Source organism: Mus musculus, chromosome 15, assembly GCF_000001635.26.
Source record: "Mus musculus strain C57BL/6J chromosome 15, GRCm38.p6 C57BL/6J".
NCBI lineage: Eukaryota > Metazoa > Chordata > Mammalia > Rodentia > Muridae > Mus > Mus musculus.
Genome location: NC_000081.6, coordinates 51,790,407 through 51,814,529, shown reverse-complemented (window position 1 = coordinate 51,814,529; position 24,123 = coordinate 51,790,407). Strand labels below are relative to the sequence as shown.

Sequence of the window (24,123 nt, the reverse complement as noted above, 5' to 3'; positions counted from 1 at the left end):
CAACTGATATTAATTGGACTTGTGCTGAAAGTGTAGCATGGCTGTATCCTCCCTAGATGGGCAGTTCTGTAGTGGGTGGGCCTTACTTTTATGTCTTTTTTTAATGCTTACTTTTTTTTTTTTTTAAATCTGAACATAGCCTTTGACATTCTGAATTTCTCACTTCAGAATCACCTGCTGAAGATCCACAGGGATATCTGCTTTATCTCTTGTTCTGTTTTGCATCTCTCTTGCTCTTCTTTCCTTTCCTTATCTGTTCCTTTAAACTTTACTGTCGTAGAGTATCATAGTACATTTACTTAGAGCGTGGACTCTAGTTGAATTTGGAGTCCTTGCTGAAGTTTTACTTTTAGATACCTTTTGAATGATACAATTAGAAAATAATTTCAGAGAATTTTGAGAAAAAAAACGATATTACCTTAGATTGTTTTAATGTATTGAGCGTGTATATGTGCTTCGTCAGTATGTATGTCTCTTTCATGTGCCTAGAGTACACCTGCTTGTGTTCATGGAGGCTGGAAAGGCGTGGAGCCCCTAGGGTTCCACCCGGGTGCTCTGGAAGAGCAGGCGCTGTTCTTGCTGAGCCGTGTCTGCAGAGCATGTCTTATAGTTAATTCACATTGTTGTCATTAGCCATTCATTAATTTGTGGGCGGGGGACTGCCACACTACACTGCCTGTTTTTTTATGCTTCCACACCAGACTTTTACTTCATTGCTGGAAGTCTGAACTCATGTTTGTACAGCAGGCCCTTTATGAACAAAGACATCCTCTCAGCTACTGGGTTTTTGTTTGCTTTTGTTATAAACACTTATTGTTTTTATACAGGGTTAAGATCAAGGCTCTTGCTCTAGTAGAGTACTGTACTCTTCTGTCCATACAGGAAAAATAATTTCATAACGATACAGTGTAAAGATCAAAAAATTGTGGGAGCCCAGCCCTAGTGACTGCATTTTCACCACAGCTCTTGCATTTGTGGCTCAGGAAACGTACTGGAAGAGGGGACTGAATGATTGTAAGAGCCAGAGTGCCAGGAAACCTGCTGTGAACCAGTTTCCTAAAAAGAGCTGCATCAGAAGATTAGAGTAGCAGTATCAGTGGGCCTGTTAGCGACTAACTGCCAGAAGGAGGCCTAGCCTCTTCCAGAGATCAGCACCTTTATTGGTTGTTCGGTATAGAGTGGCCAGCCTTGAAGCCTTATGCGCATAAACAATAAAAACAGTCTCATTGGATTGTATGTCTGTGTGTTGTTTATCGTTGTACGACATACACATACATACCTAGATGTGTGTATGTAACAAATATAGTCAAAGAAACAGCTTGTAAATAGGGAAGCATAGGAGGGGTTCGAGGAGTAGCTGGGAGGGGAGGGCCTTGGAAGTAGGAAAAGGACAAAGAGAGCCCTGGCATTGTCATTGTGCAACAGCATGTCCAAATAATTGTTAATTTTTTGATGACCATAACATAGTTTTCATTCCCTCCGATTTTGAGTTATAACTTACTCCGTATCCCTATCAAAGGAATCAGCCACTGGATGTAAACATTATAGTACATTAAAAATCACTGAGTCTTGGGAGTTTGGGAACTCTAGCCTTGAGTTGTAGTTGTTGGGTACTGATTATATAAGTAATAGATAATATTGAATCTTGAGTCAATCGAAAAATTGCATACCTGACTTACATAGGAAATTTGAAAAATAATCTGAGTAAGTGACTGAAATACAGGCACATAGTATTAGTGCCAGCATCTTTCCTTTGAGCCCCTTGCCCTCAGGATGTGGGAGATGTGTTTAACTGTGCGTGCATAGTTTACCGTGCAACACGACTTTAGTTAGGTAAGTGCCAAACGCTGGACTTCAGGAGAGAATGTAGAGAGAACCGCAGCTCTAGAACCTATGTCCTCTTGGATTAAACTACACTTTAACTGCCATTGAGTGTCCCCACCCTTCCCGCAGTTCTAGGTGAGGATTATACTATTTTAGTTTAACTTCTGTAGTGGGATAAGGTTTGGTAGTAGGTGATGCTGATTTGAATAAGTCCGATGGCTCAAAATTCTGGACTTAAGCATACCTGAAACCCTAATTTTTCACAGTGCACTTTTCTGAAGAACGTAGGTAAAAATGGTTTTATGTTGCCCGTTAGTGTATAGTGCTTATTAATAATTGTGAAAGTTTGAAAACTTTATATTATTTTAGGTTGCATTTAGAAAATTCCCTTCTTGCCTTGATTACTCTGAATAAGTTTGTAAATGTTATTGTTGTTATTGGGCACCATGAAGACAGCTACTCTAGAATTCTTCAGATTCCTTTTAGCAAGGTCTTGATAAAGAATCCATTGCTCCTGGTGACGATCTACCTAGTGTTGAGCACATAGTAGTTTATTTGGAAAAATAAATGGCAAAGCAGAAGTCAGAGCGTTGTGAAACAACTTTCCCAAAGCATGTGCTACGCAGGCTGAGAAGTAGGATTTTTTTCCAGAGAGAAGGAATCTTGCAAGCAAAGACACAAAAGATGAGCAGCTCATGGCTAGCCTTTCTGCTGCCTGTGTATATGTTAGCACTGCCATGTTTGTTCAGGCTTGTAGTCTACTGACCCCCTGTGCTTTATTTGGAGATGTGGTTAGAAAGACTTAGAAAGACACTTCATTGTCTTTATCTTTACCTTCTTCTTCTGTTGTTGTGTTCATAGTCCAGTGAGCACTCCAGCGCCTAAATCGTTGTTCTCTAGATAGCTGAGGCTTTCTTCCCTGAGAGAGTAGGCAGTCTGGAAACACATTGATGCTAACAACTGGAGAACTGTTCAGATCCTACCTCATCCCCATGCCCTGACCCAAGAATTACCCCAACAGAATGTCATCATTGTCCATGCTGTGAAGCCTGTCCAAGAGCAGTGTGTGCACTTGCAGCCGCTAAGCAAGAGGATGGAGTGGGTGGCTGCCATTGAAAAGCATGAACTGAAGTTACAGCGACATGTCTGAAAGAAAGTAGGTTTTGTTGGCGCATGTAGTCATTTGCTTTTCCCCAGAGCTTTGGTCTAGTTGTAAAATGTTAAGTTGTGGCATAGTGCCACCAAAATGTTTGTATGGTTTAAAAGTAAGTTGTGGTGACATTTGACATTTATAAATCGAGCAGGTTTTCTTACATGTTCTGAAGAATTATTCCCTAAATAATGAGTCTTCTAGAGATAAGCAATCTCTTCTGCCAAAACAACATTCAGAGCAGGACTTCTGCACACACACACACACACACACACGCCGTGTTATGGCAGAGAGCAGTTGCAATTGGTTACAAAGACAATGGAGATTATATTTTGAGAAAAAGGCAGAGTAACCTTTAGAAAGTAGTGATTGAATAATATTGCCTAATATGCAAAAATCATTTCCTCATGAATATATTCACACACAAGCCCACAGCCAGGCTGAACACGTGTTATTTCTGTGCAGAGCAGCGCTAGATTTCTTGGGTTTATTAGGGAAAATACTGGTTTCAGAGAAGAGTTTTTATCGTGTAATTGTTAATGTGAGCCGGGATGTGTGTCTCTTTACTGTTGTCCCACCATGGTGTAAAAGCATCAAGCCAAATCATGTTTTCTTTGTATAAATAGAATGTAGATGGTTTTAACACTGTGTTTTAGGGAGAGCCCAATCTTTTGGCCATTTTCTGTGTCCAACTGTATTTAACGGCAGTGTTGCAGCGTAAGCCTCTTGTTTACTTAGAGCGCAGCTGTTTTCTGACATTGTAGTAACTTTGCCAGAGCTGATGCCAAGCTGTTGACTTCTAAGCCTCAGTTCCTGGTTGCTCCTGACAGTAGTTTGTTCGCTGGAGAATTGTGTCCAGCAGGCGTTTGAGGGAACCTTCATTGCTGGCCGCCATCACCTGTGTGTGCTTGTTCCCCTTGTTCAGCTGTGTCTTGGCTACTTGGTTTCTCAGCACCTACCTGGACTCCACATTCAAGCTTAAAGGAATAAATGTATGGGGTCACATTTTCATTTTTTTTTTCTCTTTTAATTCTGATTCTTATATATAAGAAGGATGAATAGGATCCCCTCAGTGGCTAAGCAGTGTAGTCCTTTGGTACAAAAGAGATACCTGTCCCTTTAAGAAGATGCATATCCTGTAGTTTAAGTCCTTATTCCTGCTCTGCTTGCTTTGAATCTGGCATATTTTCTCAATGTGATTGTGATAAACTTCCCAATATATAAACGTGGGGAGAAATAACCCTGCTAATGGTTAATTAATTATGCTTAGTTGAGTGTATTTGTGCTTTTTAGTTATTCCCATTATCGTAACAGGAGTGAATTCCTCTCTGAACATCACCCAGGAACACTGAACAGAGAGCTCCCTGGTCTGTTTGTAGCCTCCGATGTGTTCCTCCAGTTATTTCCTTGCCTCTCAGTAGCACGTGCTTCCCAACACTGTATTTTGCTGTAACCAAAGTGGCCTTCTAGAGAAAAGCACCTTTATGAGCTTCAGGTTCTATAAAGACAAGTCTCACTAGTGACTTAGACGTCTGTGTAAAAACGCTACAGGTTAAGATGAGTATGCTGTTTGGTGGCGAGACTGTAGGTCTACATACACCTACATGTACATCCATGCAGCAGAATAAGAAACTCTTTCACATTTCTCCTAGAAGCTGTTCTCTCAAACTCTGCCCGGCATGTTTCTCACACGTGGGTGGACCCCAGCCTCTGCATTCTGGGCCCTCACTACAACCAGCCCTAGTATCCCAGCTCTGGTCTTAGCACTTGCCAGGAGGTGTGGGTTCTTCCCTGTCTACCACAGGAAACACTCATCTGGATCCTGTCCCTTCGGCTTGTCTGTGTTTCCTTCCTGATCTCAGCTGGAGGAAAGGAAGAATTGTCCTGCTGAGTCTCCTGCTGACAGCTGGTATTTTCTCTGAACCTTTTGGCCCGTCTTTCATGTCTTCCATAAAGGCATCTCTTTGGTGCTCTGTGCTGATCTGTGCTACTCTATAGCTGTCCACCAACTGGAACGCTTACTGCCTTACCCCTAGGCTCCATCCTGCCTCATGCCCACAGGGATCAGCCTTGTTCTTAAAACCTGTGAACCTCTTTTGGATCTTAAGCTTCTCTTTGAGAATTTTGGTGAGAGCTTTAAGTCCTCTTTTATGAACATCATATGCGTGTGATTTTTACCTGCCTTGGGTTGGGTACTGCCTTTTAAACCGTATCTAAACAGGAAATGAAGAATGATGTTGCCGGGCAGTGGTGGCGCACGCCTAGCACTTGGGAGGCAGAGGCAGGCAGATTTCTGAGTTCCAGGACAGCCACGGCCACACAGAGAAACCCTGTCTCAAAACAAACAAACAAACAAACAAACAAACAAACAAACAAAAAGAACCGTGATGTTTAAGTAAGCCACGCATTCTTACCTTCAGAGCTATTGTAAGTTGGCCTGAAAGATTTCTATGTGGCCATTTCTCAGCATGAGGCTCTGTGATCTCTATTCCATTAAATCTTTGGAAGAAACACAGTGCGCATGGGAGGAGGTGGCAGGTGAGTCGTGGGACTGTGATTATGAAGACATGACACCTTTCTTATGGAAGGAGCCCCGAGGAGATGATCTTCTCTCTTCCTAGTTTGACAACAGCACTGCTACTTTGCACGTTTCCCAGCGTCTTTCTCTTCATACTGCAGCTGAGGAAGCTCATTGTAGTCAGTAGTCATTTTCTTCATACTTAGTGGGGTTTGTTTGTTTCCTTCCAAGTCAGGGCTCTGTGTCATGGAACCTGCTCAGTTTGTCTTTGAACTCAGAGATCTGCCTGCCTCTTCCTCCTGAGTGCTGGGATTAAAGGATTGTGCCACCACTGCCTGGCCAAATCTAGTGTTTTTAATACTGACTTTAAAATACAAATGTTAATATTTAAGGGAAAACTGAACTTACCTGTGGACAGTTAGGGTTGTAGGAATGGAACATGGCTCTTCAGCAAAACACAGTGCATTTGCTTTCAGTCACCTCATGGACAGGGGCTCATTTCCTCTGTCTTAAAATGGAATCAGGAGATAGAAACCTGTATAGTACAATGTAATTATATTGTTACATGCACAGTAATAATAGAACATTCAAGGTTACCTAGTCCTGAAATCTAATTTCTGTAGCTTGTCTCTCTTTTTATTGAATCTGTTCTTTATTGTACAGAATATAATTAGCTTATAATCTTAGTACCTACAAGTATTTTTCCTTTTGTAATCTTTCTCATGGTAGATTGTATTCTGGCCACATTCATATTTATACTTGTAAGTTTAGTTTCATGAGATGAATGTTAATGAAGTCATACTCTGTCTCTTCTGGTCAGGTACAGTCAGTCTCCTTTGTCTTCTCATTTTCTGTAATCTCAAAGTAGAAATGATATGTCAGGACTTTATTCAATGTTTGAGCATCAAATTAAACAAACCCAATTTTCCAAAACATTTGATTTTGAGCCAAGGTAAGTGCTGTTTCCTTGAGATTCTAGGTATTTCTGAGCACTGGGTGATGGGAACAAGCTCTTTATTTCTTCATGAGGTGATGTGTCATATCAGACTTGGAATTAATTATCCTATTTAACCCTCTCTAATACTCCAGGAAGGAGAGTGCCCCCTCTCTGTTAATAGTGCTAACAAAATAATCAGATGGAAATGATAGTAAACAATTAAGAAGGCAAACCTCTTTGATCTTTCTCCATGGCAGAGACAGTAGCATTGCTGGTTCAGGCATTTCTTTATGACGGTTCCTTTTAGGCCGCAGGCATAACCGGTGGTTTCCGTACCGGTGTTTGTATCCGAACAGATTCCTAGTCTACGTTGGTTCACTTTGCCTCTCAAATGAACGTTTCCCATGCCATTAATCTCCCCGTCAGTGTTTCAATGATTTTAGCTGTGTTAAAAATGACTTCTCATCCAAGTGCATTTGACTGTAAACTGAGTAAAGGTGTGGTAGGCTGATGGCTCAATGTTCGTGCACCGAAGAAGAAGCTGGAAGCACATTGCAGGCTGGGAGTGATGGTCACTCTAGACTACCTGTTTCTACCTGTTTCTGGCAGAGTCGGTTCAGCAGAGGGTCAGTTTGCATTTGGAGGTTTGTCTTCTAAAAGTGCTGTCAGTACCATGCTTTTGGAAGTTGAAATCATTATTTTCTACTTGGTGAAGTTAAGCTACTAAAAGACAAATTGTGTGCTATCTATCATCAGTTCCCGAGTAAGGAAGACACTTTCCAGAAGATACCACCATGGCTTTCAGGCCCCTAGTTCAGACCGTGCTTCCAGCTAAGGTCAGTGATTCTATGAGTCACTTGACACCAACCTTCTGTAATCTGCAAGCAGTCCTAGGTCATCATTAGCTTTCTTTTGAATATTTAGTATGTTCGGCATTGGTGTGTCTCACTCTGGTTTTTTGATTTGCTTTTTGAATTGGAGACTGAAGTTGATGCACAGATCCATATAGGAGAAACTTTGATTCAGTTTGACAGTCGTTCCTTCTCATATATATCCCCACCCTCAGTACACTATTTTTATTGTTTTGAAAAGTACTCATGACCCCATTCTCTCCTTGCACATTAAAAAAAAAATCCAGAGTTATAGCATTGTCAAGTCAAGATATTATTTATTGTAGAAATAAGAGTCCATTTTTTAAAACTACACAATCGTTTTTATTGAAGCTACATGTGGAAACTATATTTAGGGCTAGATACTAAAGAAAATCTCGTCTACTTGAGATATTTTGAGGTATTTCTCTCTTATTGGACAATGTAAATGATAGCACTTCCCGTCTTGTTTTGATAGCTGGAATGCCAAGAACCAGAAGTTACCCGTGCTGAGTCACTCTGCTCACTCCTAATTCCTGTGTTCTCTTCGCTAATGCATACTTTTCCTGACCTGATATGACTGGTTATTTTATATAATTTAGCAAAAGCTACTTCATACCCTTTGTAGATTGGGGTAGGGCATAAACACACAGACAGTTTTCTGATAATTGTTGCCTTTTTTAGTAGATTATCAACACTCCATTCCTTCAGAGTATTTGTAGCATCTCGTTTTTTTTCATCAACTACATTTTCTTTTTCTTTTTTTTAAAATATTTTTTATTACGTATTTTCCTCAATTACATTTCCAGTGCTATCCCAAAAGTCCCCCATATCCTCCCCCCCACTCCCCTACCCACCCACTCCCAAGCATCTCGTTTTATAATCACACTAACCTTGTAGAAGTGCCTCCTAGATGGCTGTAAATATGAAAGAGATATTTTCTGCCTTACGAAAGGGCCTTATGAAGTATTTTGTCCACACCCAGGATTCTCAACTGCTTTGCCTGGCATATACTATGCTGGAATGGTCAGAAAGTCATTTTGTGGCAGTTTTTCATGTAGTAAAGAGTCTGTCTCTGATCCCATGCAGGTAAATTAATTTGAGATACACAAGTGTCAGATGACACACAGTTAACTTCCCAATAGATTTCCTAGCTGTATTTTAAGATTTAAGCTGTATTTTAAGATCCTGATTAAGAAGACAGGACGAAGATCTGCTATTCTCTTACTTTCTTCTGTTTTATGGGCAACTCCTTAAACCATAAAGGTTCCTTATACCAGCACCACCCCCCAAATATTCCATTAATTGTCAAAAGCTCTTAATAGTTTAAAAAAAATAAACTAGTGACCACCCTCTTGCCTTACTTCTAGTTCCTTGTCCCCAGCCTGACATTCAAAAGAAATTATTTTGCCAGAATTCATATTTAGTTGAAGGACTATATCTAACCAATCAGGACAAAGGCAATATTTTGCCATTTCTTTTAAATAGGACAGTGTAGTTTCTAGGTAAAGAATAACTTATATTGGACACTTTATTGTGAAAAATTGAGCCATTACCAAAATTCAAAGCCGTCCCAGGAGTGGCATTACTAACAGATGTGTTAATTGAAACAAGGGATGAATGCATGATACAGACGGGGTGAAGAGAGTATGGAACTTTTGAGAAATCTGTGTATTCCATAATTCTCTCCACCCAAAGTAGACTGTATTTAATTCTTTTTTCAAATGCACATTCTGTTTGCTTAAATCTACATCTGCTACTAGCTTTGAACATTGCCCGGAACGTATGTGCGGCTTGGCAGCGAGTCTCACTATGAAAAAGCAAGTACAGAATAAAGTTTGTCTTGCTAAATCGTCACAGACTGAGTGCTCCTTGACATCCCATGGAGCTGCGGGGAAAGAGACTTGTGATTGTTTTCTTTAACGTCCTCTCCTGGCCATAGTGCCTGAACAGATAGGAGAGTTTTATATATTACACTTTGACAATATGAAAATGTCTGTTGAAATCATTAGTTTGTTTCAGGGCCATTGTGTGATTTTGCTTGTTCTTAAGGCCATTTGCATCTTCTGATTGGGTTTTCCCCTTTGCTGTGAAGTGTGTGCTCTATCACTATGTCTGCCTGCTTGCTTGATCTGAGCCAGCATTTAATGACAACTCAATCTTGACCCAAGTTTCAAATAGTTACATAAAATGTAATGTCTTGGGAGTCTGACTTCACATTGACTCCGGTACCTAAAAGCCTTTGGAAGTGGTCTTCCCACTTAATGGCTTACTGGTAGTGCTTTGTTACAGTGCTGGAGCACGAGGAGCCACGGTGACTCCTCATTGTAGCTTCTGGGGTATGTCTGCTGCACTTTATGAGTCAGATGCCATTACTCCACATCCCCAGCAAGATTCTCTGAAGGAGAGGCGCCCTAGGCTTTCGAGTCAGAGTCCTAAAGGCAAATTGAAGTCACAACTGTGGTAGATGGTTTTTGTAAAAGCAGTCCCGTAACCGTGATTAGCTTGTTGGAGTTATTGTGAGCTGGGTAATGTGCAGGCCATTTGTGAAGTCAGACTAGGAGATGATCACTATGGTCTAGTTCTTTTCTTGTGCCTAGACTTGGGTTAATTTTATATAATTTTGTCAAGACAGTAGCCCTTTCATTTGTAAACTTCGAGTTACTTTGGTCCCGAGTGTAGAGGGAGAGAGCCAGCTCCTTGGCTTCTACAATGCAAAATACATACAATAAACGCTTTAGAAAGATGATAAAGAAGAGGTATTTTAGATGACTAACTGAAGGTGTAAGGAGATGGTTAATAATTCTAGAGTGACAGTTCTCTGGTCCATATGGTAGGCCCGGAGTAACTCCAGACACAGCAGGTCAGTATAACATATCATGTTGTTTTCAGGGTTCTTTGATTTAAAAATAAAACAAAAGGAAGCCCTGGGAATGTGGACTTTTGAAGGAGTAGTAGTTCCTGGGCACTCTGCCTCAGGGCGTTTGTAGCTCTGAGCACTTGAATTCAACTCTTGCAAAAAAGGTGCCTAAGAAAGTGAAGGCGAGGATAGTGGGCCAGACCTGGACCGACCGCAGGAGCGTGATTACCAGACTCTCTGCTGACTGCGCAGGCCTGGTGAGTTAAGGCCTTGGTAGAGGTTCAAGGGATTTTTTTCAGCTTGAAAGCCCCCTCATATTTTGGCAGCACTTCCCTTGTATCCGAGTGTAGCTTTTATATTAGTAATTTTGAGTTGACTTGGTGGTAACCACCAGTTTGTCTGCAAAGTTTTTATTTGCTGCTTCTCGGTTGGTTAGGTGCGTGCCTTGATTTAAAATGTTAATTACATTTTATTTACAGTGTGGAGGAGGTAGGGGTGTGTGAGTGTGCATCTGTGGTGATCAGAGAACAACTTGGGTCTCTCCTTCCACACTCTGGGTCCCAGGGATAGAACTCAGATTCCATCAGGTTTGGCAGCAGGTGCCCTTACCTGCTGAGCCAACTCGGAACTGCTGAGCCTTACCTACTGAGTGTTTTTGAGCTAAGAATACTTTCTTCCCCAAACTGTTGAAATGCAGTTCTAAACCCTTCTGTTGAATACTATTATCAGTTTAAAAGTAGTTCCTCTTCAGAAGGACTTTCTCTTTGCCATGTTTCCCTGGGAAATTTCCAGGAACACTGGGCTATTAATTCAGAAGTGAATACCACTGGATGGTTGCTTCCATAGGGAAACTTTGCACCCAATATGGACATGTGTGACCAGGGTCCAGCTTAGAGAAGTTGCCAGCTCGTTGCTTCACTAGTCTGAATTAGCGCAGCAGTGGTGAGATGTAGCTCTCTATTAAGGGCCTTTTTTCCTTCCCTTTTATTTCTTTGGACTTGGCTCTCTTCCTTCTGTTGTGAGCCACTCTCTGCATAGGAAATGCTAGTGTGGGGTAGAACCCAGTCATAGTTCTCAAAGCTGTGGGCTCTAACTTGGCCTCACCCACATAACCCGAGTCTTCTCTGTTTATCTGTGGTTTATAGCTTAAAAGGATTCTGCTCTCACCTTCTCTGCTCACTGTTGATGGACTAGCAGAGCCACAAAAGATTGTTAACCTAGCAATCAAAATCCACAGTGGCCATTCTTGTTACCTATAAAACTTACTGTAATTGTCTCATCAGCACTTCATGGTTTGTTTCTTTGTGCCTACTGCAAGTCCTTAGAAGAAGATGGCTGCCTACTGATGTGTCACCTTAACTGAGTTGACTGAGTGGCTGCTGGGCGTGTGGCTTTGGTCTGGAAAGTTTAATGGCGCCGTGTGCTGCTTGCTTCTACTTAGCTTTAGCAGCAAGGGTCTTGAAAAATTGGGTGGGTGGATAAGGACCACTATGACAATGTTAGAACAAGGACAGTCCCTAAGCATCTGCAGAGAGATACTCAGTTCACAGGGCTGTTTGTGAGCCCTGTCTGTTCCTTAGCTTGCACGTTGCAGAAGCGCCACTTTCTGAGCTTGACCCACGTGACCTCTCAGAGAGCATGTGCTTTGGCCTGGGCCCCTCTCATCTTCACACAAGAGCTCCAGCCTCACAGTTAAAGACTAATCTTTATGATTTCTGTGTTATACCTCCACAGACCTTGTCAAATGGCAGTGTGTTTACTTTGTTACTTGTTTTAGAGGCAGAGGCTTCCTTTGTATGCCAGGCTGGCCTCAAACTCAAGATGGATCCTTTTGCTTATCTCTCTGAGTGGTAGCATACAAAATGTGACTTAAGAATTCTCAATTCTTAACATTAGGTGATGAACTCAATTACGAGGCCAGGTAATGAACTGACACTTAAGAACGGGCCAAGCACAGACTCGTTGTGTAGTAATGAAATTCCAGAGTACTGGAATGTTTTGTTTGTTTCTATGTAGATCAGGATTGCCTTCTTCAGCTCTTGACAGTTGATCTCTTATCTTTGTTTCCCAAGTGCTGAGATTTCAGGCATGCACCACATATATGGCTTACTTTGGAATTTCTGAAAGTAGTTGTGTTGAGTTACTTTTCTTTGTTCTTAGCCCTTTCATTTTTGTATTCATTTGAGGTAGGTAGGTGATTTGTGAAGGAGAATCTTGGTCATTCTCTATGGTGATGAAGAGGGACTTGTGTTTCCTTGTTCCTTCCTGTGATAATCAGGTCTCCTATTTTCAGTTCCCAAATTTATTTATGCATACAGCAGCCTTGGGGCTTGTATCTATGGCTTGTCTAGTTTACAGAAGAGCTTCATCTTCATTAGTCTTCTTGGAGGTCCTGTAGACTAGGGAAGAGTCGGGGAAGCTGGACATTTGCTGCTGATCTTGGAATGTTTTAAACCCCTGCGAGGCATTCTGAAAATGCTTTTATAAAGTCCACTTTATCCGAGCTATTTGAGGAGAGTCTCTTAGCAAGCTTATAGAGTACCCCCCAATGTATTTTAAGTCCTAGTGCATGCCTGCTTTAGCTAATAGACAAGTCATTGTTTGTAATTAGCATATCCAGAGAACAACGTGGAGTCCTAGCATTTTGACTGGGATGAGTTCTCAGATGTCTTTAGAAATGGGGAAACCGAAGATCAGAGAGAGCAAGAACCCCACAGGGACAATGTCAGCGCTGGCAGGAGTGCTCCAGCTCTTTTTTTCCCCCTACTGTTCCCAGTTGGCAGATGGCATTAAGGTTTAGCTGCTCACTAGCAGATGTGTGGTAGATGCTGGCCATCTTATACTAAGGCTCAGTTACTCAGAATGCATTGTTTTTAATGATATTTGTTCTGTTGATTGTTCGATAATTTCTTCCATCTCTCTACTTTCAATTTAAAACAACCTCGCAAATTTAGTTTTAGCTCCCATTGTACTGATAGCATTAGGGCTTTGTAAGTTAAATTTGATTAAAATTAGCCATTAACTTAAGAGTATCATAGCTAGAGACTGCTTCCTCTAGGGTATCATTATATGTAAACTAGATAGTCTGGGTTGTGGCTTATTTACTCTTCTTTAGGTTAAGTAGGTAGGGGTTGAACCGAAGGCCTTCCATGTGCTAGGAGGGTTCTTTACCACTGCCTCCAGCCCTGGTTGTGGTGTTTTAAACTGTGGTTTAAAATATAACATAAGACCTTGTTTTCACATATCATTTATAAAATTGCAAAAATAACAGGATTTATAAAAGTGTGTAGCATATTAATATCACCCTCTGCTGTAACTTTTAACTTTTTATTTTATATGTATAAGTGTTTTGAGCACATGGTATATGCACCACTTGCATGCATGGTGCTCACAGAGTTCAGAAAGGGTATCAGATCCCATGGAAATGGAGTTTGGGATGGTTTTGTAAACCACCTTGTGGTGCTGGAAACTGAACCCAGTTTCTTTGCACGATAGCAAGTGCACTGAACTGCTGAGCCATTTCCAGAGCCATACCTGTAAAAAGAAAGGAAAGGACAACAGAAGTAGCATGGCCAAAGGGTAGTGGGTGAGTGCATCCACATGGAAGAGAGGTGCATGCACTTGTGTGCGTCTTGACAGCACACAGTATCCATCTCTGTCACATTTCCTGTGGAGTTGAAATGTGCCCCTTCCAGGTGTAATAAGAGCACTTTGGGGCTTTTCTTTTGACAGTTTTTCAGTAGGTGAAGAGTTTGCAATGATCTTCTAGGCCTTGAAATAAAATATAATTTCTTTGTCCAATAACGTGTTGAAAAACATTGTAATCTGAGTCCTGTTTGCTTTTGAAATTTTGAAAATTCTTGTATTATTTTTAAAAAGTTATCAGATCTAGTTAAGCTGGGTGGCTAATCTATGCAGCCCTGCGTCCATTCTTCATTATAGAAATAGCTGAGGTAGTGAGTTGACTATAAAACTTTCCACTTTATTTTGTGTTTGATGCACATTGTTAGGCTATGGTGCTTATTTTAAAAGATTCATTTACTTACATGTGTGTGCATGCATGTATAAGTGTGTTTCTTGGGTGTGTGTGTGTGTGTGTGTGTGCTTGCTTGCTGAGGGTGTCTAGTCCACAAGAAGTGTAGTTGCATGCAGGTAGTTGAGAGCCAGCTGACATAGATGCTGGGAACTAAACTCAGTTCCCTTAACCTTTGAGCCATTTCTCCAGTCTTGTATTGCTTTTTAATGTCATCTATTATGAATTTATACCTATCTATTTATGAATTTATACCTCTTTTTCTAGTAATGTTGCTTTAAATGAATAATATAGTCATTAACTCAACAGGAGGCAAGTCATCAGACCTTTCCGTTGTCCGCATGGTGCTTAGTACAGCCGGTCTAGTATAGACTACCCTCTGTTAACACAAGCAGGTGCAAAGAGAAGAGAATGCTTTTGAAAATAATGCAGTCTATGCAGTAGGGGGCACTAGATGAAGGCAAAAATGGATTCTTCTGTTGAATTAGCTGTAGCCTGTGTCTGGTTCGTATGTAAGTGACGTGGTCATTGTTTCCCCTTCATTGTTTTCTTGATGGATTTAGTTCTTAGTTCCAAACACTATGTGTGAAGGAGACAATAACTAACTTAATTCAGACCAAACGATCACAGTCTAATAGTTGTACACCTTTTCCTTACACATTTACTGTTCTTTGGAGTTTTAGGATAGAGAAGTAGGGACAACAGTTGATAATTCCTTATTTAGAACAAGTCATTAAAATTGTGTTTTTAATACCTTTTAAAAACAAAATGGAATTTTGTTAAAGAGAAAATGGAAAAGACCAATTATTTGAAGTGATTTGAAAACTTTGTTGTTGTTATTGGTGGTGGTGTGTATATGTGTGTGTGGGTATGTGTGTGTGTAAAATGGATATAATTAACCAATAGCTAATGTTGGTGGCATCATTACATGCTTGGGTTTTTGGTTTTTTTTTTAATTCCTTTCTAATCTATCCTCCAGTACAGTATCAGATGGAGATGATGCGCAGCCTTCGCCATGTCAACATTGATCACCTCCACGTGGGCTGGTATCAGTCCACATATTACGGCTCCTTCGTTACCCGGGCGCTTCTGGATTCTCAGTTCAGCTACCAGCACGCCATTGAAGAGTCTGTCGTCCTCATTTATGGTTAGTAGGAGGCTCCTTTATTATTCTTTTCCTCCCTTAATATTATTACTACTATTTTTGCTTTCTGTCTTTCTGCCTCTTGGAGCAGCCTGGCAGGCCTTCTCAAGTAAACATCAGCCCCGCGCTGCAGCAGCCTCAGCAGCAGCTAAGTCTAGACAGGGTTTCCTTCTTTCTGTTTATTTTTCTTGCTATCAGAGCCCTGATGTGTACGTTTTGGAATGCTGGAGTAGCTGCTTCGTTTTTTCCCCCCTCTCCCTCCCTCCTTGCAGGAGCTGGTGGAATGAGACCAGATGTCTAACAAACTCTCCCATTGCTGGAGTGTCTGGTTCTATACATGACTGACCAATCATAATACCGCATGCCAAGTTCTCTCTCTCTCTCTCTCTCTCTCTTCCCCTTTTCTTCTTTTTCTTCTTTTTTTTAACCTCTGACAGCAGCGTACAAAACCTGGACTGTTTCTTCGCACAAAGATTTTTTTCTTTTCGGCCTATTTAATGGTGTTTCCTCAAGCTCTCCAGACCAGATGTTCTGTGCTGTATCAGAACCGTAGGCAATTTAACAGCTTTATAGCCTCCCCCTCCCCAAACACTCACAGTTTGCCATATCTGGCAGACTCGCATATAGTTTCCAGCTGAGAAGTAAATGTAACGTCCTGAGTATCTGTCAGAAAAAATACTAATGAATACGATCAATCTTATGAGCTGCCCCGAAATTGTTTCAGTGTGTTAGCAATTGGATTACAGAGAGAACAAGTTGTTAAAGTGCACTTATATTGGCTGGAAACATTGCATCATCAGACCTTGATGAATTTTCCACTTGCTTCAATCTATTTTGGTTTTCATTTTATCACCTATTGCTAAAAGTTTCACTGTGTTGAATTTCAGACAACATGAATGTTAACACAGGTTTTAGGCGAACATTGGCTCTCCAGAGCAGTTATCATGCAGCAAGTGCTAAGCTCCCTTCCTTGTGGAGTGTTTAAGCAGTCAGTTTTGACAAAACTTATTTCCCTAAAACTATAACGACACTTTGCGATAGCACTTTGACTTAGTGGTTTGGTTTTTACAATCTGCTTTAATGAAGAACTGTGAACAGTGCTCACTGGGATGGATACATTTTGTTCCCAGGGCTATTCCTTTTCAATTTATTGATTGAAGGGCTATAGAAGTATTCACAGAGATTTTTCTATGCTTAATATTCATGAGTATTTTTCTCTTATTTACACAAAATCTGTAGAATTAATCATATATTTAATTTTCAACAAGTTTACTGGTTCTGCTTGAGGGATGGATTTGAAGGTATCCTAGCTAGATTTTGACTGTATTCTGGTTTTAATCAGCTTCAGATTATGTTCTGATTATTTAATTTGGTCTTCATATTTCAAAGCTGTGTGATTAGTAGCAGTGTGCCCAGAACTAGTACTATATGAGCGCTAGTGACAACATTCTCAGTAATAGCTTTCTCTTTTCCTTTTTTGAGATCCCATAAAAACTGCCCAAGGATCTCTCTCGCTGAAGGCGTACAGACTGACTCCTAAACTGATGGAAGTTTGTAAAGAGAAGGACTTTTCCCCTGAAGCGTAAGTGTTGCAGGCCCGTGAGGCATGTGGTAAACGACTTCGGGTTGTTTTGTGTGTGTGTTTTTTTACGAATTTCAGTTTGCCCCGCCGTGTCCTGAGTCCTTGGCTGGGCTGTGGTAGTGCTGTGTGGGTGGTGGACGGTTTCTGCAGCAGGCAGGTACCACTTGATCTCTCCTCCTCCGAGGTGAAGCTCTGTAGGAAAGTCTCGTCTGCGCTTTTCACTCCGCTGGGTGCAGTTAGTGGGAATTAACTAGCCCGTGTACCAAGCACGTCATAGGTGGTAGAGTGCAGGGACGGGGGAAGAGTGGCTAGCCACTACCAGACTGCAAGCTGCAGCCTGCTCCTGCACCCCGTGTCTGTCCTCTTAGATACATAGAAACAGTTCAGGGATTCAGAGGGCAAAAAGTGGCTTATTAGAAACTTAGGGGGTAATTAACTGTTCTGTGATCTGGCTTCGTAGTATGGGAATATTTTTTTCAAAAAAAATATTTACAATTCTTCTGTAATTGTGAAGTTTTTTTATTTCATATGAAACTTCATGTTGGACTAGTTTCCCACTGACTCCTAAAAATGTGTAGATTCTTAGAAGACAAGCTGAGTCTCGAAGCTCTAAGTATGGAGCTGTAGCCAGGCTAAGAGAAGCTGTGCTCCGCCTGTGCTCTGCCAGTGTAAGGCTCCTGTGACTGCTCTCTTGGAAGCACCCTTCTGTGGTGTGGAGGGCGCTGCCCTTTGCAGCTCCTTTAAGTGTGCATTCTATCAAGTACCTCACAGTGGCAATGTCAGAGTCACTGAAAAGTTAAGAATTCCTGACTGTAAAGAATAAGCAGGGATTTTTCTCCATTTGTTTGTTGTACTTTGTCCCTTATTTTCTGGCCTTTCAGCTCAGATTCATACCACTTTCAAAGTTACTCAAATGGACTTGGGTTTGGCAATCACTCCCCACCCCCAAGCCGTTAAAAGCACTAATGAAACAGAGCCTATGGAGGGTGCCTATAATTGGGTAAAATGTATGAACTACTCAATTTAGCATTCTGTTCTGACCACTGGCCTCAGGTATTTTTAACATGCTTCACAGATTGAAAAAGGCAAGCATCACCTTTGAGCACATGTTTGAAGAAGTGCCGATTGTAATTAAAAACTCACATCTGATCAATGTCCTTATGTGGGAACTTGAGAAGAAGTCAGCTGTGGCGGATAAGCACGAATTGCTCAGTCTTGCTAGCAGGTGAGTGACCCTGCCTAATGGAAGTCTTTTTTTTTTTAAATAATGCAAACTTTTTTGTATACTTTCCTGTGAAATAAGGAAAAATGACTGAGAAACACTTTGAGGTTACTAGAGTAAATGCAACAGCATGCACTGTTCACTGCCCCCCCACCCCCACCCCCCAAGTCCCTGCTGAAAACCATCAGGACGATCACTGTTGTCATTTGGGCCGTGGTAGGGTAAATGCTAGGGAGAAGTTGCTGAGGTTTAGTTTGACGTTGCTTACTGTACTGGATTCCAAGAGACTTACTTGTTCAGGAGCAGGAAGAGGCGCTTCTCTTTACTGCTCGGCCCTCCCTTGTTCAGATGGAGACTTCCCGAAGACTTGAGTTAGTGAGAGTATTGGACCAGGGTTAGCACATCTGACTTCTACTGTTAGAAAGAGCAGTGACTATGCAATTTCCTTTAGTGTGACTGTTTGTCTTAGCTAACCAGTTGGCAAGATCATACTGATTGAGATGTCCCAGAACAAATTGTTGCCTTTCTGGACTTAATGTTGATCTATCTCCCTGACTTCCCCAATGTCTTGCTCCTTTTTAGTTCTACAGTCCCAAGGACTGAGCCCAGGAGCTCACACACACATGCTGGGCCTGGCACTGAGGGACTGCTTCAGTCCGTCTTCCTTTCCGAAGAGGTGTCAGAGCCACAAGCAGCTTCTCTTACATTCCTACCAAGTCTTACTTGTGATTTTTCCTTTCTGATGGGAAGAAGTACCAGCAGACTTGTACTGTAAAATGACCAGACGGAGGAAATAATCAGTTGGCTGAAAGAGTTTCCCTCTCGACACTGACTGTCGTACTGTGTAACGTAGGTACTCAGATCTGCCTCAGACTTCCAGGTGCTGGGTTTATGGATGTGTGCCACCATTCCTGGCCAAGGGTTATTTTCTTAAGCAATCAGTTTTGAACTGAACTTCAATTATTTATCAGATTTGTAGTTATCATTCAATATAAACTAGTAAGGACAATGAAAACCTTGGAATTATGAAAGGAACAAAGGACTGGAGACCAGGGTTTTCCATGTTCTTCGTGAGTAACACCATGATTCAGGTAGCATCGTCTCCCATAATCCATCATAAAGGCCTTGAAGGGCAACAATATGGAAACCTAAGGGTGACCAGAATGCTAAATAATACAGCTAGATTTCACAGAGCCAAAGAGCGCACTGTTTAGATGCAAAGGTACTTTCATAACAGTCCTTCTGTCTGTCTGCTGAGATCAATTTTTTCTTTTGTTTTTACAAAGGGACTTGGTACATCTGTATTTAAGTATCAAGCTAAGGACCCTCTTTAACAGCATGGGAGGTTACAATTTGATGTATTTCTATACAGTTGTGTAATAATTTTAAATTTACTACACAAAAACGTTTCCTTATATAATTCATGTCTTCACGTCTACCCAGGCGTTCTATATTAAACATACAAAACAACACAGCCTTTGTGTAGCTTTGAGGTCACCAGTGAGCCTGTCTGTAATTTCTGTCTTTCCAGAGCAACCATTGTAATAGCCATGCATATTATCCTAACTTGCCCTATCAACTAAAAATCCTCAAATTATGGTTTTATCCTCTGTATTGTTGGGACTCTGAAAGAGAGGCTTTCTGCTTTCCCTGTGAAATTGTTTAAAGGGTAAATTAGTGTTTTTGCTGGGGGGTGGGGGGGGCACATAGGTACGACTGTTGCCTGCTGTTGTATACCTATGGACTCTTGTGTGGAGCCAGGTGTCACACTGCCATGGAGTAACACGATGAACCTTTTGTACATCCTCATTCCTCTCTCACATTAGCAGCATAACATAACATGATGATGCCTGGATTCATTCTCTCTCTCTCCCTCTCTCTCCCCCTCTTTCTCTCTCTTCTCTGTTTAGTTTATTTTTTAGATACTAGGTTTATTTTCTCTTTTATGACCTATATGTGGGTATCAGTTCTTTTATTTAGAATTAGTTTGTTTTACACATGTACAGTTAGTTCCTTTTGTTCAGAGTCTTAATTTTTTACTAAAGGGGTGTTTTAGATCAGTCTTTTAGTTTTAACATTTGCAGGGCACAGGCCTTGATCTTTTCACACGTGAAAAACAATCCTATTTCCTTCTTTTAGATTGTAAACTAGAGGTGAGTATGCTATATTAAGGATAATAAGCATGAACTGATACTGTGGCAAGAGCTGACTTCACTGTCCTGGTTCACATCTGTTTAAGTTATCTACTTTCACTTCTTTGTTTCTTGGCAATAAAAGGCACGGCTGTATTATAGAAACTCCTCACAGGAACTCCTGTTTCCATATACTGGCTAAACCAATACTGAAAAGATTTCCCCAGAAAATTGCTCCTGGTGATGGAACTGATTTTTCTGTGAGTGGAATTGTTAATTCCTGATGCCCATATACTGTGTGTTTTTTTGAGTGTTTCTAATGGATTGCAATTCTAAAGACCATTATTGTAATATATGTGTTTGCAGTGTCTTTGAAGTCTGCATACCAATGGTTATGCTAGTCTTTTACTATAATTGGATATACTTTTCAGAGCACTTGAAAGACATCAGTGGAAAGGAAGATCAAGAAACTAGGGAGGGTGATATTTTTCTTCCCCTTCCTCCTCATTGTGCATGCGCGCGCGTGCGTGCGTGCGTGTACACGTACGGTCAGGGTAGAGATGTCAGATCTCTCTGGAACTTGAGATGCAGGGTATTGTGAGCCACCCTAGATAGGTGCTGTTAACAGCTGAACTAATGCTCCAGTCCCAGAAAGGCCCGTTTTAACTTTCTTGCTAAAATGAGTGTAGCAGGTTTCCAGGGTTGAAGGTCCAACTACAGACGATAGCATCTCTACCTTTAGCAGTCGCTCTCTGGCTCTCTGTGCCACCGCTCAGCTGTGGGGTTGATGAACTTTCCTCTCCCTGTGCCCTGCAGTTAGGAGTGTGTGTTACTTAGCAACCGGTCGTGTGGATGGTATTTCATATACTTGACATAGCTCTGTTCTTTCACTCTTAAATCATTTGTCCCCCAGGCTGTTGTACCCTGCCCCAACCATGACTTGATGTGTTACTAGTGTACCGTCATAGCCAGGCTTTCCCTGTACGGAAAGAATAACCTTGGCTTTATGCTGCTGTTCTCCAGCTTTCCACTGTTTGTTGTGTTTACTTTCTTTCCCCATTAATTTATTTATTCACTTTTCACCCTATCATAGCCCCCCTGCCTGTCACATCAGGAGTAGGAACATCCTTTCCCACTGAGGCCCAGTCAGGCTGTCCGGCTAGGGGAGTGGGATCCAATGGCAGACAAGAAGAGACTGCCCTGCTTTAATTGTTCGGGGATGTTTAAGTTTCTCGATAGGATTTTCTGTCGCTGTCTCTGTCTCCTCACTTCCCACTACCCCCACACTCATTGAATGTTGGTGTTTTAAAAACTTGTCAGGCTGGGCAGTGATGGCGCACGCCTTTAATCCCAGCACTTGGGAGGCAGAGACAGGTGGTTTCTGAGTTTGAAGCCAGCCTGGTCTACAAAGTGAGTTCCAGGCAGCCAGGACTATACAGAAAAACCCTGTCTCGAAAAAAAAAAACAAAAAACAAACAAACAAACAAACCCAAAAAATACAAAAAAAAACAAACAAACAAAAAAAAAAAACAACAACTTGTCACTGTGTCCCTGGACGTACTCTGTGCTGAGTACTGTTGCAGCTCTCATTGGAACTCCTTTGGGTTCCATTAATGTGACAGTTATTAGTGAACTCTCCTGCTTATCCATCCAATGTCACTGTTCGTCTGGATCCATCTGCCCCACGTACATTGAGAAGTGACTTCATCTTACTGCCGTGAACTTCAACTTTAAGCTAAAACTTGATTATCTTTCCTGACTTTGCTGGGTCCCATTGTCTTTAGACGGAGCTCGAGATTGCAAAGTTCTGAGGCAGGACTGCTGCTCACCTCAGGGCTGTCACAGTGCTTGCCCAGAGGTCTTTGTAGAATGACTCCTGCCTGTCTGCACTGCCGTAATGCTCATGTCTTGGTTCTGAGTGTATTCCTCTGTCCTGCTGAGCTAATCACTGCTCCAAAGTGCATCTTTGTCACACCGGGGTCCCAGCACACTGCTTTTGCCAAGTATGCCTTTGCACTCTCCTTTTCCAAATAGTTGTCAGATAATCTGGGAGGGTCTCTCGTTATCCTCTCTGGCCATCTTTTATAAGCATTTGTTGTACATCTGCTACAGCGCCTCACCATGCTTATGTGCCTATCTCTTTACTCTCTCTCTGTGCAGTGTGTTAAGGGCATGGTGTCCTACAGTCTGATCCTTAATGGCTACTAAGAGAAACCCTCTCCTTTCTCATTCTGTACCATATGCCCAAACAAACACTTGAGTATAGATGGATCAAAGTCAAACTATTAAGACATTAGAAAACAACAACAAATACCCAATTCTCGAATATTTTTCAAGTTAAAAAGTGGTTCAAAAATTCTAATGGAATGCTATAAATATAAATTGAGTATTAGTATTAAAGGAACACTTGAAGCCAGATGGTGACCCATGACTAAAATGCCCACACCAGGGACATAGAGGCAGGAAGATGGGAGATAGGGAGGGGGGGCTGATTTAACAAGGTCACATGGGCTCCATGACACCCTGGGAAAAGAGGCAAGAGGGAGTGGGGAGGACTGGAGAAGATAGACTAGGTAGCTGGAGTTGCAAGTCAGGGTTGTCTGAGAACTGCTTGATGGGATTGAAAGGTAGCTTTATTCACACGCACACACTTCATTCTATTATAACACTGTTTAAGGAAAAAAACCTCAAAATTTCTAATTTTCTGATCCCCAATAGAATCCATAATTTAGTTACGTTTAATCGCACCCTGCTCCTCTATAATGCCCCATATGCATAACTGCAGCAAAGATCTGCTCACATTGCTATATGCTCACTGCTGCTATGCTTGGTCAGGATAATGCTCTTTCTCTGGTCTGGCATATCACTGTGTGTGTGTATGCGTACATGTACACATATGTATGTATGTATACATACACATGTTCGGCAGCTTTGTTTTGTATTTGGTTTTTCGAGATCCTTTCTCTATGTGGTCATGACTGTCCTAGAACTCACTCTATAGACCAGGCTGGCCTCAAACTCAAGAGATGTGTGTCTCTGCCTCCCAAGCTCTGAGGTTAAATGTGTGTACCACTACACCTGGCTCACATTCAGTGTTGTTACAACAGACATAACTTCCTGGTGGTGCCTTTTAGAGGAGCAGGTTAGTCTTTCATTGGCCAGGACACTTTGACATTGTTGCTGAGAAGATGCATTCACATAGACCACATGGTGGGGTTGGACGGGAGCTTCGATGCCACAGGGCTCCTTGGGTGGTTTTTATTTTTACATCAAATGGAGTTGAAAATGCCTATTTCTTGTCTGTCTCGGGCCTTCATCACTTGTACTTATCTTTTCTCTAGAACGTTTGTTGGCATTGCTAACTCCTAATGCTCTGTTTTCAGCCTGTCATCTCCTCAGAGAGATTCTGACATGCTATCTAAAGCTTGTCCTCAGCACTCCACATTTATAGGTCCAGCAAAGATAGAGATGTGTGTGTCTCACTTAGTGCTGTCTCTCTGTTGCCTATAGCTGAGACTGGCAAGTAATAAACTTTAGCAAATATCTGTCTTTCTGAAGTTAGTGATTGGGAGTACTGGTTGTCAACCAGCGGCTGTTGGAGTGTGTGTGTCTATCAGTTGTCCAGGCTTCCTTGAAGCTGCAGATGATTGCAGGCAGCAGTGGTGTAGATGCGGTTTTTCTGTCAGTTTTTTATCACCCCTTTGTAAGATGTTAGTACCTGAACTGATAGGCGTACAAGAGCCCACGTACTGGAAATCTAGGAATGGGGAGAGGCAAAGAGATCATCTGCTCTGCAGAGCAAAGGCTCTCGTTGTGTTTAGAGCCTGCTGGGTAAGAAGTGCAGTTGGGGGA

The 24,123-nt window shown here is 41.6% G+C and overlaps 1 protein-coding gene across 1 annotated transcript in view; it reads left to right on the top strand.

The window, feature by feature from the left end:
• Eif3h (eukaryotic translation initiation factor 3, subunit H) overlaps nucleotides 1-24,123 on the top strand; it is a 78,899-nt gene that overhangs the window by 50,932 nt on the left and 3,844 nt on the right. Inside the window, exons 3-5 of the mRNA NM_080635.1 lie at nucleotides 15,171-15,338; nucleotides 16,818-16,917; nucleotides 17,993-18,142. Of these exons, the coding sequence (NP_542366.1) occupies nucleotides 15,171-15,338; nucleotides 16,818-16,917; nucleotides 17,993-18,142 (418 nt within the window). The remainder of the gene's footprint in view (nucleotides 1-15,170; nucleotides 15,339-16,817; nucleotides 16,918-17,992; nucleotides 18,143-24,123) is intronic.